Genomic DNA, 14,935 nt, shown 5'->3' with positions numbered 1-14,935 from the left:
ATTGTGGACACTCACAAATTTATCTCATTCAAGCTGGAGTACACTTTTTTTTTTCAATTTTAAGAACATAATATTGTGGACCTAAAATTATTGACATGTTATTAATGATCGCTTTCTCGCACGCTTACAGAGGCTTAGAGCATCTACATCCCTGAAACTATTAGAGTTTCTAATCTGACGTGACAGTTTCTAATCCAGTTTCAGGGATGTGTGAGAGTTTCTTATTTAGAAACTATGCAGGAAAGTTTCTTATTAAGAAACTGTTTATAAACTCTATGTTGGTCAAATGATTGGCTCAAATTGTTTCTCCTTTTTAATTTGTTGCTAACGTGGCTTAATAGAAACTCTAAAATGAGTTTCAGAGATGTGAGAGTTAGAAACTTTAAAAACCATAATTTTTAAAAAGTAGTTAATAGTTATTTAAAAATTATTTTGAGTTTTAGGGATGTAGATACTCTTATATAAGACATTACAAGATTTATGACTCCATTTGGGTTGTTTTACATGTAGTGGTTGATTTCCACTATTTCTCTCGACATGGATAGCATAAATAGGAGGATCGATGTTTTGAACTGAAAGATTTGGAATTGGGTCTGGGTATACCTGATTAAAAGCCTACTTAAGAAACAATAATTGTGCGGACCCTATCTGCCTCTTTTCAGTCATACGAACCTGATCAGGATAGCAAGTCGCTCTCTGGTGGGAAAGCTAATTTAGATTAATTAATTGCGGTCCAATTAATTTGTTTGAGTACACAAATCCTGTGGATATGTCCTTTTATTTTCCTTTTATTAATTACGAAATGCCTGTTTAATTCTCACAAAAAGATACCCGACTTAGAGCATCTACATCCCTGAAACTCTTAGAGTTTCTAATCTGATGTGGTAGTTTCTAAACCAGTTTCAGAGATGCAGATGAATTTCTTATTTAGCAATTTTGCTCCAATATTTTTTAATAAGAAATCGTTTATAAATTCTGACATGGCCAAATAATTCGCTGAAATTTTTTTCTCCTGTAATTTATTTGCTGATGTGGCAATTAAGAAACTCTAATTTTAGTTTCAGAGATGTGAGGGTTTAGAAACTTTCAGAGACAAAATTTCTAAAAATTAGTTAACAGTTATTTAGTACATATATCATAATTGATACATAAACATATATAGATCGAGTCATATGTTTTTTTATCCAATAAAAATGATTTCTATTTTGCATGTCTAATTAGAAATTCTAGAAATTATACAATAAGTTAGATAGAAAACTAGTCTAATTTTCTATAAAGAATATGTTTTCATTGTACTGAAATAGTTTTTTTTGACAATATAGTACCTAACATCTCACGCACTCTCGGTTGTCGGCATTTCACATGAAGTCTTGGCATTACTTGTGGTTATGCATGCAGCTCTGCAACAAGTGAAATTCTTGCACGCCCACGGGCTTTCCCTAAAAAAAAAAGCAAAAAAAAAAAAAAACTCTCTTTGGAATTTCCTGTAGTATACCAATGCTGGCAACAACTCTCTTTGGAATAACTAGAAGGTGGATAAAAGGAGTCCTTAGTAAGAGTTTGATATGGTCAACAGATAGGCGATTTAAAACTTTCAAATTAATGAAATTCATCGCAATATCCACAAAACATCTGTGAGAAAGAGCAGTGTACTTTAAAGGTCCATATTTTGGCTGTTTTTTATCTGAAAAAAAAATGAATAATCCTAATTAGAAAAGTTTCTGAAAAAAAAAAAAATTAAATAAATATAAATTGAAGGAAATGAAAAATGCAAACTGAAATCTAAGTGAAAACAAAACAAACTAACAATGTCCATTCAAAATCGAACGCGCATAATTTACATATTATATAGAATCAGTAAATTACCCTTAGAAACAGTCGCCAATTTCTGGACAGATTCACTATCGCCAGAAGGGTCATAAGGAGGATCATCTGTTTTCTTCATTCTATTATAATTCCTAATACAAAAATATATCACTCGAATATATCGGACAAATGATATCTGTTTATAGAACAATAGCGGAGAAAAACCTAAACTTCGAAAAGGTCGCGAGTTTATAGAAGAACGGCGGAATAAAACCTAAGTCGAAAGGTCGACACTTTTAGAAAATATTAAAATATTATTATTCTTTTATTTTTATTTTTATTTTAAACGAAAAGACTGATGTGGAGTTGCGCACCAATAAAACAATAAAATAAATAAATACATAAATACAGGAGCGATAATATGAACATACACATATAATTCTATGAAAATTCATAAATTGACCTGTGAACATTCACTTATAATCCTATAAACATTCACATATTATCCTGTCAACATACATTCAGTAATTCAGATTATATTTTTTTTATTTAGTTCATTCTTTTTGCAATGTAATTCACATATAATTCTATGAACATTCACATATTGTCCTGTGAACATTCACTTATAATCCTGTGAACATTCACATTCAATCCTGTGAACAAACATATTGTAATTGAAATTAGATATTATATAAACAAATTGTCTTAATCCTGTAAACATTTAGATATAATCCTGTGAACATTCACACAAAATCCTACAATTATCCGTTGAACTTAGATATTATACTTGAAATTTTATTTTTAATATTTAATATGTTAAAAAACTGTAAGTTAATTAGTATATATCATTGATTTTGAATAGTTGTGATGCACATATAAAAAACACAAATAACATGTGTTAAATTCTATAAACATATTATCCTAATCCTGTGAACACTTACATATAATCCTACAATTATTCGTTGAACTTACTTATTATACTTGAAATATTAATTTAAATATTTATTATATTAAAAAAATGTAAGTTAATATGTTGAATCCTGTTAAAATACAAAAATTATCCGTTGAGCATACATATTATATTTGAAATTATATTTTTTTACTTCGTCCTTATTTGGTCATTATTTTTTTACATCTTTTTATTACAATAAAATATAATTCCTACAAATATATATTTCTATTTGGTCATTATTTTTTTATTTGGTCATTACTTTCCAAATGTAGTGATTTTATAAAATTCATTAACAAAAAAAAAAATTCCTAGAATTATATATATGTAACGTGGTAAATAAATAAAAAAAACAAATAAACATATAAAAATCTATGAGAACATTTATTAAATTCTATAAACATAAGATATAAATTCTGCAATAGTACATATCTTATTTGCTAAGATAAACTCCAAATACAACAACATGTTTTAAAGAATTGATGTTATTTTAACCAAACAAATAATGGCTTTACTTCTTCTTGTCCATGGGATTCTTATAAGCTGATTGCCGTGGCCGACCCTTCGAAATGGATGCAAGTGGAGGAAGAATTTTTTTGTTTGGTGCAGAATTCAAAACTTCATTCTCACTACTTGAGGAATATTGGTTCTCATTCTGCGTTGCTTTGGACTTCCGTTTTTTAACAGCTTCATCGACTGTGAAGATCAGCAAAACAAAATAATTTTAAAAAAATAAACAAAAACAACTTTACAAAAAAATGCAAATAACATGGAGGAGTTACCTCCTGCTGTACGTGTAGTCAACATGGCTACTGTTCGAAAAATGGCATCCCAATCACAATTTAATGTGTCACCTATTATATCATATGGAAAATAGCATCATAAATATCATTCTTTAAGAAAAAATTATCTAAGGGTACAAATATATTACAAGTGACTGTTATACATACTTGATATTTTGCCTGTAGAATTATTAACAGCCTTACCTACAAAAATTTTGGCACAAGTTAGGTAAAGAATATAAACAAATGAACTAAATAGAAGAAAGTTATTACTGTATTACCCTTTCCTCTTCCTGTAGGTTTTTTCCTTTGAATTGTTGAACAATGTTCTTCTATAATGCCACTAGCACTACCTGTTGTAGTAACCATAGCTTCCGTATTTTTTTCATCAATCAATTGCTCAACTAATATAAGAAAAAACACCAGTGCTAATTAAGCATACATACCCAAGTGATTCTGTAATTTATATTAGTTGAAACTACAAACTATTTCACAAAAATATGAAAATTGCTTGATATTAGTTGTGCAAATTAAGTAATATATTACCTTTTACTTTACGTCCGGACATTTTCTTTGGATTAGTGGAACTACCCTTCAATCTACAAACACTTCTTTGAGAGCCAACATTATTATTCCTGTTAGTTGCATTCACAACCTCTTCATCTCCAGACCCAGAAACAATATTTCCTGATATTAATTGTAAAAAATTATAAAAAAAATACACTAATACACAGAAACAACTTTACCAAATCTTCACATTACTAAAATAAAATAGTATTAATTAAAAACAAAAAGAAAAACCTCTTAATAGGTTTCTAAAAGCTTCCAACCCATTGAAAACAATATTCTGCTGCTCATCACTGGCACACCCAAAGCTTATCAGGTCATCAATTATTGGATTAATTGACCTTGTCAAATCATACCTCCTACAAACAATATAAAGTAAACAAATGAAAATAAATGTCTCATAATAACTGGTAACCACAATATATTAATTCCATATAAAAAATAACATACAAAATTAGTAAAAAATAAGGGAAAAATACCTGTTATTCTCAACACTGTTAGTAGTGTCACATCCAGCCAAAATCAAACCTAATCGATTCTTGTCTTTCCTCCAACGATCAAGTATGTACTTATCATTAATACAATTTTGCTTTTCATGCTTTAAAACCATCAAAGCATGTGAACAAACTATACCAGAAGCCTCAAACAATTTGCAAATGCAAGAAAATTCTTTATACTCCTTGTTGTAACGCACCTCAAAAATATGACCCCTAATATCTTCAACTTCATAAATGTTCGTAGAGTCAGGTAGTTCCAATTTAAATACACAAGTCATATTAACAGAGTTTCTCAACTCATGTTGAAACCTGTAGAATATGGTAAGAGTATAAACCTTGGCAAACTGCTTCTCGAAAAGTAACTCTGAGTACATGGCAGTTGTTTTTGTCTTTGATTCGAAATCCTTGTCATTTTCTTTCTGCCATATTCTGTTCAAAGCACTATCAAAACTACCAACAAATTCAGCTAGAGTAGCCTTAGCTCTGAGATATTTGTCAAGAAAATGATTCATACCCTCCACACGTTGGGTAGTATTCATTCCAGCCCAGAATCGGTCATTTAAATAAATTGGAACCCATTTATGCCTCTGTGCAAACATACTTATAAACCACGGTGCATTTTCGTAACCAATTTCTGACATTAATGTTAACCAAGATTCTTCAAATTGTATAGGTGTTTTCGCATTGTATACAACATCTTTAACAAGCAGAATTATACCATCCTTGTTATCAGCACCACCCAATTTTTCAGGCAATTTGCGTAAAATGTGCCATGCACAATACCTATGCACTGTCTCATCACCAAAAACATGACTAATCCCTGATGCAATACTCGGGCACTGATCTGTCAAAATGCCACCTGGCTTAACACCTTTCATATAAGCTAGAAACTTCTTCATACACCATTTATAGTCGGCCTCAGTTTCTCTTGAGAGAAGAGCACAAGCAAAAATCACTGATTGCCAATGATGGTTCACACCAACAAAAAGTACAAGTGGCATATGATACCTATAAGTTATAACAGTAAGATAAATCAGTAAAATTAATCTGTAAGTTCAACTTCCTAATTCTGCAAAAAAAAATAACCTGAATTAAGAATATGAACCATGTTACATAAATATAATTTGTAAAGTAACACAAAAATATTACCTATTTGTAAGGTACGTCGCATCCATGACAACAACATCATGAAAATATCTGTAGGCAGCACGGCCACGACCATCAGCCCAGAAAATATTACACAAATGCCCTTCCTTGCTATGCTTGTATGTGTACCAGAAATCCAAATCATACTTCTTCCTTTCATCAAAATAGTCAGAGAGTAACTCAGCATCATGTCCACCTAATGACCTCAATTTACTTCTCTTGTACTGATCTAAATGGTTTTTAGCATCTTTTCGTGTAAAAGTACACTTCAAATAACCACCAGCTATCTGTGTTACAATATCTATATTATCAGCTGCTTTCATTCCTTGGTCTGCATTATATTCCATCATTGCCTTATATCTCAGTGGAATAAACCGATAACAAGGGATAAGGAAAGATGACTCCGGATTGAGATCATGGTTATGAGTTAGCTCCATGTCACTCACTTCCCATCTATCAGTAATAGTGGAATACATAATCCTCATATGCACCGGGCATTTTGTATGTACTAAAGGTCTCCGTCTCTTAGGAAAAGGTGCAATATCAGGAATACATTCCTTTACATCCTTGAATTTATTGCATGCAAATTTATAATCCACAAAAATATCACCATTCTTGTGAAATGTTCTCTTGTTTACTCCAAAACCAGTTTGGTACCCATACATTTGCCAGTATAAGTAAGCTTCTGCAATAGAGTCCAACTTATCACCTATTGCAGGTGGAGCGATGAATCGGATCTCATCAGGATCAGCTTCGCTTTCTATCTGATGGCCAACATTAACAACTTCTTCCCCCTCATTCTCAGCCCTATTCTGATTTTCACCAAGATTCACATTCTCAGTAGGCTTCTCATGAGAAAATTCAGAAGGATCCTTGTTCAGATCCCATTCATGAATAGATGATCGGGAAACTGTATCATCCACACATTCTTCATTCGGGTCAACATCCATTATATCAACCTGCCTTTACACAAACCCAAACAAACCTATAAGGACATATGTTAAATTCTATAAATACAACATATAATTCTATAAACATAACATAATAGATATCATATGGAAACAATCAGTCCTATTACCAAATAATCACAATTTATCAATTTATACTTCATCAACCAATGCATAATAAAGTTTCAAACTTCAGTTTATGTATACATAACACATTCAAATCACAATGTAAGCTAATGTATTAATTCCGTTCTACTAGAAAACTACCAGACTGAATATGTAATTGAAACATAAAAATGACAATCTAATGTAATCAATCCTATTAACACAAAAATTGAATCCTGCAAACAACAATGATCTACAAAGGAATATTAAATGAGAAAAATGACCTGTAATTTTCAAAACTTCAATGCTGTTCGTCAATGCTTAATTCAAACAACTATAGAAATCGCTACTCTTCGATTTCTGAGATTCAATACTTGATTGAAACAAAGAAGAAAAGGAAAAAAATCATATCAGAAAAGGAATGAAGTTTCAAAATTATACGAAATTGAAAAATTACATCAATACCAGAATATAACGAAGAAAATGTAGCTCTCAAAAAATCGATGCTGTTCGTCAATGCTGATGCTCCTCGATTCTGGCACTAAATAATCGATTGAAACAAAGAAAGGAAAGGAAAAATCAGATCAGGAAGGTTCAAAATCAGATAAGGAAGGTTCAAAAAAACAATTCAATTTTCAAAAAAAAGGAAAGCGATACAAGAGGAATGCCTTAAATAGGGAAAATGTCGGCGGAATTAGTGGGGACCGCGTCGCTGCCGGTTATGGAAGTTGAAAACGCGTGCGCAAATTGTACTTCTTCCGTTATTGGAGGTTGAAAGCGCGTCCGAACGACGCTAAAACGGGAAGGATTTATTAAGCGGGGATTATCCGGGGACTGAACGTCGGGGGACGTTACCTTTTCTCAAAAAAAAAAGCAAAAAAAAAAAAAAAGTGAGATTCCTGCACTTCTATAGGTTTTGAACAATGGGTTCAATTGGGCTTATATGGCCCAGCAACATCTGCCTTTTGCAAATAAAAGCAACAGATACAAATGTTACATTTAGTTCCTAAGAGAGACGAAGGGGAGGAATGGGTTAATACTAAATGTTTACGACTTTACGGTGATGCCGAGACAAACATAATTAATTCTCTCCCTATTGTAGAAGGTGCTATGGGTATTAATAATATCGTATTTATTTTTTGTTTGAATATCTGCTTGCTTAATTTGTTTGGCAATCCTGGCAGTTCTCGCAACAAAATGACAATAGAACTTCGGTACCTGTTGTCAATCTATATTTTTTTTTTCTTTTTAATCTAACCCAAAAATAATTATCGATCATTGTTGTAACACAAAGGAAATGTTTGTTGGATGCATCCAAGCTGTTCCATAAAACAATTGTTAGATCGCCATTCGCCCATGAAGTTTACAACGTATTGCTACAAAGACATTTTTTTTCATTTAAACTTTCTAGTAATACAAATCTATATTATATATATATTTGAGTGTAACCTATAGATATACAAACACCTGGTGAAAATTATTTCTCTAATAGTTCAAACTCACAATAAAAGTTTTGTACGAAATTTTAATTATAGAATCTGATCAAGACAATAAATTTGTATATGCTAGTAGATCACAAGTCTTATGAAATCCTCCTACCAAAAAAAATAACAAAGAATTGGCAATGTTATGCGACAGCATACAAAAAATAACAATTTTGTAAAAACAAAAGGTAAACAACAGAACAAGTTGAAATTACAAAACCAAAAGCATTAGTGAAAAAGCAAAATTCCAGCACATTTTTTTTTAAATGTTGGAAGAGGCTGCCGTTTAACTGCATTGAAATGTAAAGGCTACAGCACGTACAACATGCTCAACTACAAACCAGTACCACATGTCCAATTACCACCGGTACTATAAACCCAAAACCCCATTACAGCAAACCCAAAACCCAATTACAGTAAAATGGAAATTTACACTTTAGTCCAACAATATTAAAACATTGCAGTTCCTGTAATACCCCTAAAAAAGAAGTCTCAGCAAAACTTACAATCTCATTTACAGTACTTCAACAAGAGGTCTCCAAAATTCTAGCATTTGCCATCTCCAATCTTTCTTTTTCTCATATCACTGTACCTTGCTCGTCATTGCTAGGTCAAGTCACTCCGATCGAACTCGAGGTCACTCATGAATGATTGGTGATTGATACATTGGTCTTGCCGGAACTCAACAGAACTTATGTTAGACACCGCACCATTTTGGTACTGGTGCAGTGATTGATTCCCAGCACCAGTACCACATATATGTAGACTCTGCAGTGAAGTGGGAAAATTTGGAAGGGAATTAACCTGAGTTGCATTGCATATGTACAATCTCCTCAGAGAAGGAAGGTTTCTCATGCTCACTTCAAGAGCCAGTAAGGTGCTTGCATCTGAAGCTTTTCCGACTTTAATCTCTTCAACTGCAATTAGATTCCTTAGAGGCTCCATGGACAGGAGAGATTCTTTGTCAATATTCAAAATTTTGAGGGTCAAATTCGAGTTCATATTCCTTTCATCTATGAGGTTGGTACCAATATATGAATGGAGCTGTGCAGAAACATCGTTCAGTTTATCACACCCGAAAATTGTCAAGAAATGTAAGGAGGGAAGTGCTTCTATTCCTCCCAATGATTCCAGCGCTATGCACTTCTTGATCTTTAAGGTCATCAATGCTGTGAGTTTTGCAAAAACATCTACATTCGGAAGGGTAGTTATAGTTGCACAATTTTCCAAACTCAAGCTTTTGAGGGAGGTTAGGTGTACCAATGAGTTGAGTAGTGGAAGTTCAACAGTTCTACCGGATCCAATTGAGAGGTGTTCCAATATCGTGGGAAACAACAATTCAGCATTAGCTTCCGGTATAGTCAGATTGGGGCACTCACCAATACACAGTGACCTGAGGGAGTTTACATTCTTAAACCCATTTCGGCGTAAATTCTTGAGTTTCTGACAATATTTTATCTCTAATTTTTCAAGAGATGGTGAGGCTTCCTGGTTTGAACTAGTGGCCCCAGATATCTTGGGAACAGAAATTAAACCAACATCTTTGATTTGAAGAAATTTGAGTAATGGTAGTTGTGTGAGATCTGGTAACTCACTCCAATTGCAACATTTAATTAAAGAAATGGATGTCAGAAAAAACGTTTTCTCAGAAAACATTGTCACCCAACTCGGTGACATCTTACCATTGTATCCTTTAATGGTTAGCTCCCTAAGTCTTACAGGGGAACATAGCACATCAGCTACACGCTTATCATCTTCTGCGTCTCTATTAGAATCATTTGACCAAATTAATTTCAAAGACCTAAGTCTTTCTTTCTTGAATAAATTCACTTCTTTAGCTTCTCCAAAGCTCCCTATTTCCTCAAGGCTGAATATGCAAAGTTCACGGATACCTGTTAAATTCTTCAGTTCGGTTATCTTGTAACCATCATCCTTTCTAACATGAAAATTTACTGAACCCTGGAGCTGTGCTAGTTTACCAATATAAGGAATCCTGTCTTTTATTGTTCTAGGAATTTCCAGGTGTCGCAAATTAATCAAGTTGGTCAGGCCCTTAACATTTACCCCTGCATAGTCTCCACCCGACCCGCCTGAAAATCTCAATACTCGCAGGTTATAGAGCTTATACACTGCTTCAGGAAACCAATCTAGTTTTGAACCATTTGTAGTTTGATGAATAGATAAATGGCGAAGGTGTATCAAGCTACCAATTTCATCTGGCAATTTACAAGAGAAAGATGATGTTATACCTAGCACCCGTAAACTGTTTAACTCGGCCAGAATAGTACTGAGCAAAGCCACATGACTTTCCTGAGGATCATCGCCCTTGAAAGCTATAATAAGGGTGCGCAATTTCTTTAATTGCTTAATTCTTCCATGGAACAAATTGTTATCTTTTGCATCAGCAGATATGTACAAGTGGCGAATTGTTTTAGTAAAGGTTGTATTGGCTGGGTCATCTTCAATGCTCGAGCATTCTTCGACTGACACTGATCGTGCCACATCATGCAAAAGGTCATGCATGACGTAGCATGAATTGGATCCATTTAATTTTCTAAAAAATGATTGTTTTGCAAAATAATCAATGTACTCCCGACCATTGTCTTCTGAACTTCGACTCTCCGGAATTAAGCCAGATCCAATCCACATATAGATCAATTCATCTTTTTCAAATATAAAATCTTTTGGAAAGATGCTGCAAAATCTGAAGCATCTTTGCAAGCTAGTGTCCAGCTTTTGATAGCTTAATCTTAAAATTGCCTTGTACCTATCCTCTTTCTTATCGGCATTTATTTTTATCTGCTCATTTAGAATGCTATCCCAGTAATCCTCACATTTATTTCTGTTTAGTTGGTCACCCAAAATCTTTGCTGCTAAAGGACAACCTCCCAATTGCTTTGCTATTTCCTCTCCAATTAACTTCAAATCATTATGGCATTCTGGATTAGAGCTAGCAAAAGCATAGCTATTAAAAAGCGGAAGATAATCCTCATCTTCTAACCCATTTAAGATTAAAACTTCCTTTTTCGTTTCTATTACATTAGCAATAGTTTCTGCTACTGAATTCATTCTGGTGGTGACTAAAATTTTACTTCCTTTTTTGGCAAATTTTAATGGGGCCATTAGTTTGTCCCATTGAAGCCTATTATCAACATTCCAAACATCATCTAGTACCAGAAAAAATCTTTTCAACAACAACTGACCTTTAAGAGTTTCTTGAAGTGCATTAAGACTTTCAGGCAAAATTTGTTCTTTATTAATATCTTGTATGATATTCCTAGTAATCCTTGAAACATCGAATTTGGTAGAAACACAAACCCACAAAATTAGATCGAATCGCCTTTTTAATCTTGAATCATTTTTCACAAATTGAGCAAGGGTGGACTTTCCCATTCCACCTATGCCAACAATTGTATATGCATGAATCCTTCTAGCCACATTAATTTGAGGGTTCTCATCTTCATTTTTCATAACCCAATCAATTATCAGTTCCTTCTCCTTCTCTCGCCCAAACACCCGCTCGGTTTCTAATCCGGTAGATTCACGGGCATTCAAAAAATTCTCATGCTCTTGGCACCTCGCATCTTTGCTTGGTAATCCCATCTCAAGGAATGGCTGCATATCTCTAATAACATTATCTAACAGGTCAACAACCTCCTTTAACCTCTCAGCTGTTTCATTCTTTGCAGATCTATATTCGTCAAACTTTCTTTTGATGCAAGGATAAATTCTAGAATTACTCAAATATTCATCAAGCTTCCTTTTGGTGCCAGAACAATACTCACCAACCTTTTTAGAAAGCCAGCTGTCACTAGTATTACTTACCGAAACATCTTTCGGATGCAACTGCTCGCCGATCTTGTTATACTGCATCTCGTCAAGCACATCCTCTGCGGCCTCCACAGCATCCTTGAACTGCCACAACCATTCCCTAAGTTCATTATCACTTTCTCGCAATCCAAGACCTCCGTTATTGATTGCGTTAACGACAGCTTTCACCTTTGGAAGTTGGACATTCAGTGATTTTAGCTGCTCCTTGAATTTCTTCCCGCAGTAGAAGTGATCCTCTACCAAGGAATTAGCGCTATTATACAGTCCGCCGATGAAATTTTCTGCAAATTTATCGATAACGAAATTCAAAGAATGTTCCATCAGAGAGTATGTTTAATTTGATCGGTATGTAAAGGGAATAGGGAGGATCTCCTTTTTTTTTCCTTTAATGGAGATATTTAGTTGAGACAGACGAAAGGGAGGTGGGAGATGAAGTTTTTTTGCCAATCAATTTCCAAAATCAGATCTCAAAAAGTACACGAAAATGCAAATACCCAACCAACCCCTTGGCCGAGAGTTTTATTAATACCCTACAAAATAAAAAAAAATTATCAAATCAGTCCTCAAAATTATTTTTAAAATTAACCTGACCGCTAAAAAGTGGGACAGTGAGCTTTTTCTACCAAACCGCCCTGCGTTGGAGCGGTCAGCTTCTTTTTGTTTTTTTGATCAAGCCGTCTAGGGACGGAGCGGTCAGCTACATTAATTGTTTTTTTTAGAAATCTTAATATTTTCATCTAAAAATGAGAATGAGATTTTATTTTAAAGTAATTTTTAGTAAGAGAAATGAGAAATGATATTAGTCAAAAGATTGTATGTGAAATAAGATCAAAAGCATAGAAAATAGGTACCGGTAAGAATCAGATCAAAGATTGGAAGAAAAACTGTAATTTTATAGAGTTTTAGTTTTTTTATTTATGGTGTATGCCAAACAATAAGGCATTTGATATCATCTTCAATATAAAGATAATAGTATATGAAAGAATTATTTGTATTAATTTCCTCATTATTTACATGCATGTACATAGAAGGATCTTTATAGCCTTGCAAGATACTCTAACAAACTTCTAACAGAAATGTTAACAACCTTTGACTATATAGTCTTAATGTGTGTTGTCTCTAACAAACATAATTTTTAGTTTCTGAAAATAAAAAACAAAATAAAAATTTTGTATGCAAAACTTTCTTAAAGTTAGATCTACAAAATAATTGTTTCATTTTTTTTTTTGTATATCTGTAATCGAACTCTTTGATATAAAAAGACTATGATTGACCATGATTCAAATGGTTATTAAATCATGGACATGATCGATTATTATTTTTTTCCATGAATAAAATCTAAACTTATAAAAAGATTTGTCATAAACACTTCCTAAATAATATGCCATAAATTACTTTAAAATAAAAGCCACTTACCTTTCACATAAATAAACGAAGAATATGTGGATATATGCCTTTGTATATGAAAATATTAAAAAATTTATCTTCATTGATATAAGAAATGAGATTAGTAAAAATATTGTAACTTTAGTTTTGACTTTTTATATTCTAATTTATGGCTATGCCTTTGTATATGATGCGGCTTATAGGGTGGGACAAAAGAGTTACTTTCATATATATATATGTTAAATGTTTAAAGGTTTTTTTTATTCAAATAAATAATTGGATATGTTATATTTTATTTATTATTGTTAAAATTGAATTCTTTTGTTATTATGGTCTCGTACATATTAAGTCATTTTCTTTTATAGTTGATCTAATATGCGTGTACTTGAAATTTAACAAATAATCTTAATTAAAAATTGATATATTAAAAGTTAACAAATAATTTTCATTAAGGGCCTGTTCGGCCAGATCACTATTCAAGTGGGAAAAAAAAATTCAGTTCAACTGAATTTTTTTTTTCCACGGGAACAGTGTTTTTCAGTTCAAATCCCGTGCCCGCGCCCATTCCCATTTGTCGGCCAAACAGGCCCTAAAAGTTGATATAATCTTCATTTCTCATTTCTCATTTTTAGATGAAAATATTAAGATCTCAAAAAAAAAATTACTATAGCTGACCACCCCGCTCCTGGGCTATTTGGTCAAAAAAAAAAAAAAAAAGATTACTTGTTGTTACTAATTCTTAAAACCATTTCATATCCACTATTTTTAGACGAATTTTTACTAATTTGTTGTTACTAATTTTTAGACGAATAATTCGCGAATTAAACGCAAATGTTGTTTCTAATTCTTAAAACCATTTCATATCCACTATACGATTGGTTACACGGTACGTCAATGAAATTGTTAGCAAATTTTTAACGTTCGATCAAAGCGCGGGGACGAATCTGAGTGCGTATCCTCTGAGATATCTCAACTTTTGCGTGACCGACGTATCCGGTGCCTATTCGGGGTGATGTAGGGGGTCAGTGTCGTGTGGGCTTTGAGATTCGTGCATAACGTCTTTAAACGGTTAGGATTTTCCATAAAGTCACGCAAAGTTTGAGATATCTCGGAGGATACGAATTCGACGAATCTTGACATAAATCAGCGACAGAAATATATATACATACTTCTTCCCTGCTCTGAAGTCTGAATATCCGAGTACGTGTTCTCTGAGATATCTCATATTTTGCGTGACCGACGTGTCCGGTGCCTATTCGGGAATAGCGCAGGGGCCCTATTATTAAAGCTTAGAGATTTGTGTAAGACGTAATTAAACGGTTCAGATTTTCCAGAATGTAGCGCAAAATATGAGATATCTCAGAGGATGCGAATTCCTGAATATCCTCCAGGTTTTAGGGAAAATAATGAATAATCTTCCTATTTTTCATGAATT

General features: G+C 33.1%; 2 protein-coding genes across 2 annotated transcripts; both read right to left on the bottom strand.

Moving 5' to 3' along the window:
• Positions 1 to 3,266: 3,266 nt before the first annotated feature.
• LOC144560307 (protein FAR1-RELATED SEQUENCE 6-like) lies at positions 3,267 to 8,887 on the bottom strand. Its single transcript, XM_078309468.1, has 8 exons — positions 8,876 to 8,887; positions 5,751 to 6,706; positions 4,584 to 5,609; positions 4,339 to 4,463; positions 4,084 to 4,224; positions 3,706 to 3,741; positions 3,538 to 3,609; positions 3,267 to 3,451 (listed from the first exon to the last, which is right to left on the bottom strand). Exons 1-8 carry the CDS (start codon positions 8,885 to 8,887, stop codon positions 3,267 to 3,269), a joined length of 2,553 nt encoding a protein of 850 aa, XP_078165594.1.
• A 2-nt stretch (positions 8,888 to 8,889) lies between these two features.
• LOC144560306 (putative disease resistance protein RGA4) lies at positions 8,890 to 12,435 on the bottom strand. The gene has a single exon (XM_078309467.1). The coding sequence runs from the start codon at positions 12,433 to 12,435 to the stop codon at positions 8,890 to 8,892; it is 3,546 nt and encodes a 1,181-aa protein (XP_078165593.1).
• Positions 12,436 to 14,935: the final 2,500 nt, after the last annotated feature.

Source organism: Carex rostrata, chromosome 10 (genome assembly GCF_964058835.1).
Source record: "Carex rostrata chromosome 10, lpCarRost1.2, whole genome shotgun sequence".
Taxonomy (NCBI): domain Eukaryota; kingdom Viridiplantae; phylum Streptophyta; class Magnoliopsida; order Poales; family Cyperaceae; genus Carex; species Carex rostrata.
This window is presented reverse-complemented; position numbering and strand designations above follow the sequence as displayed.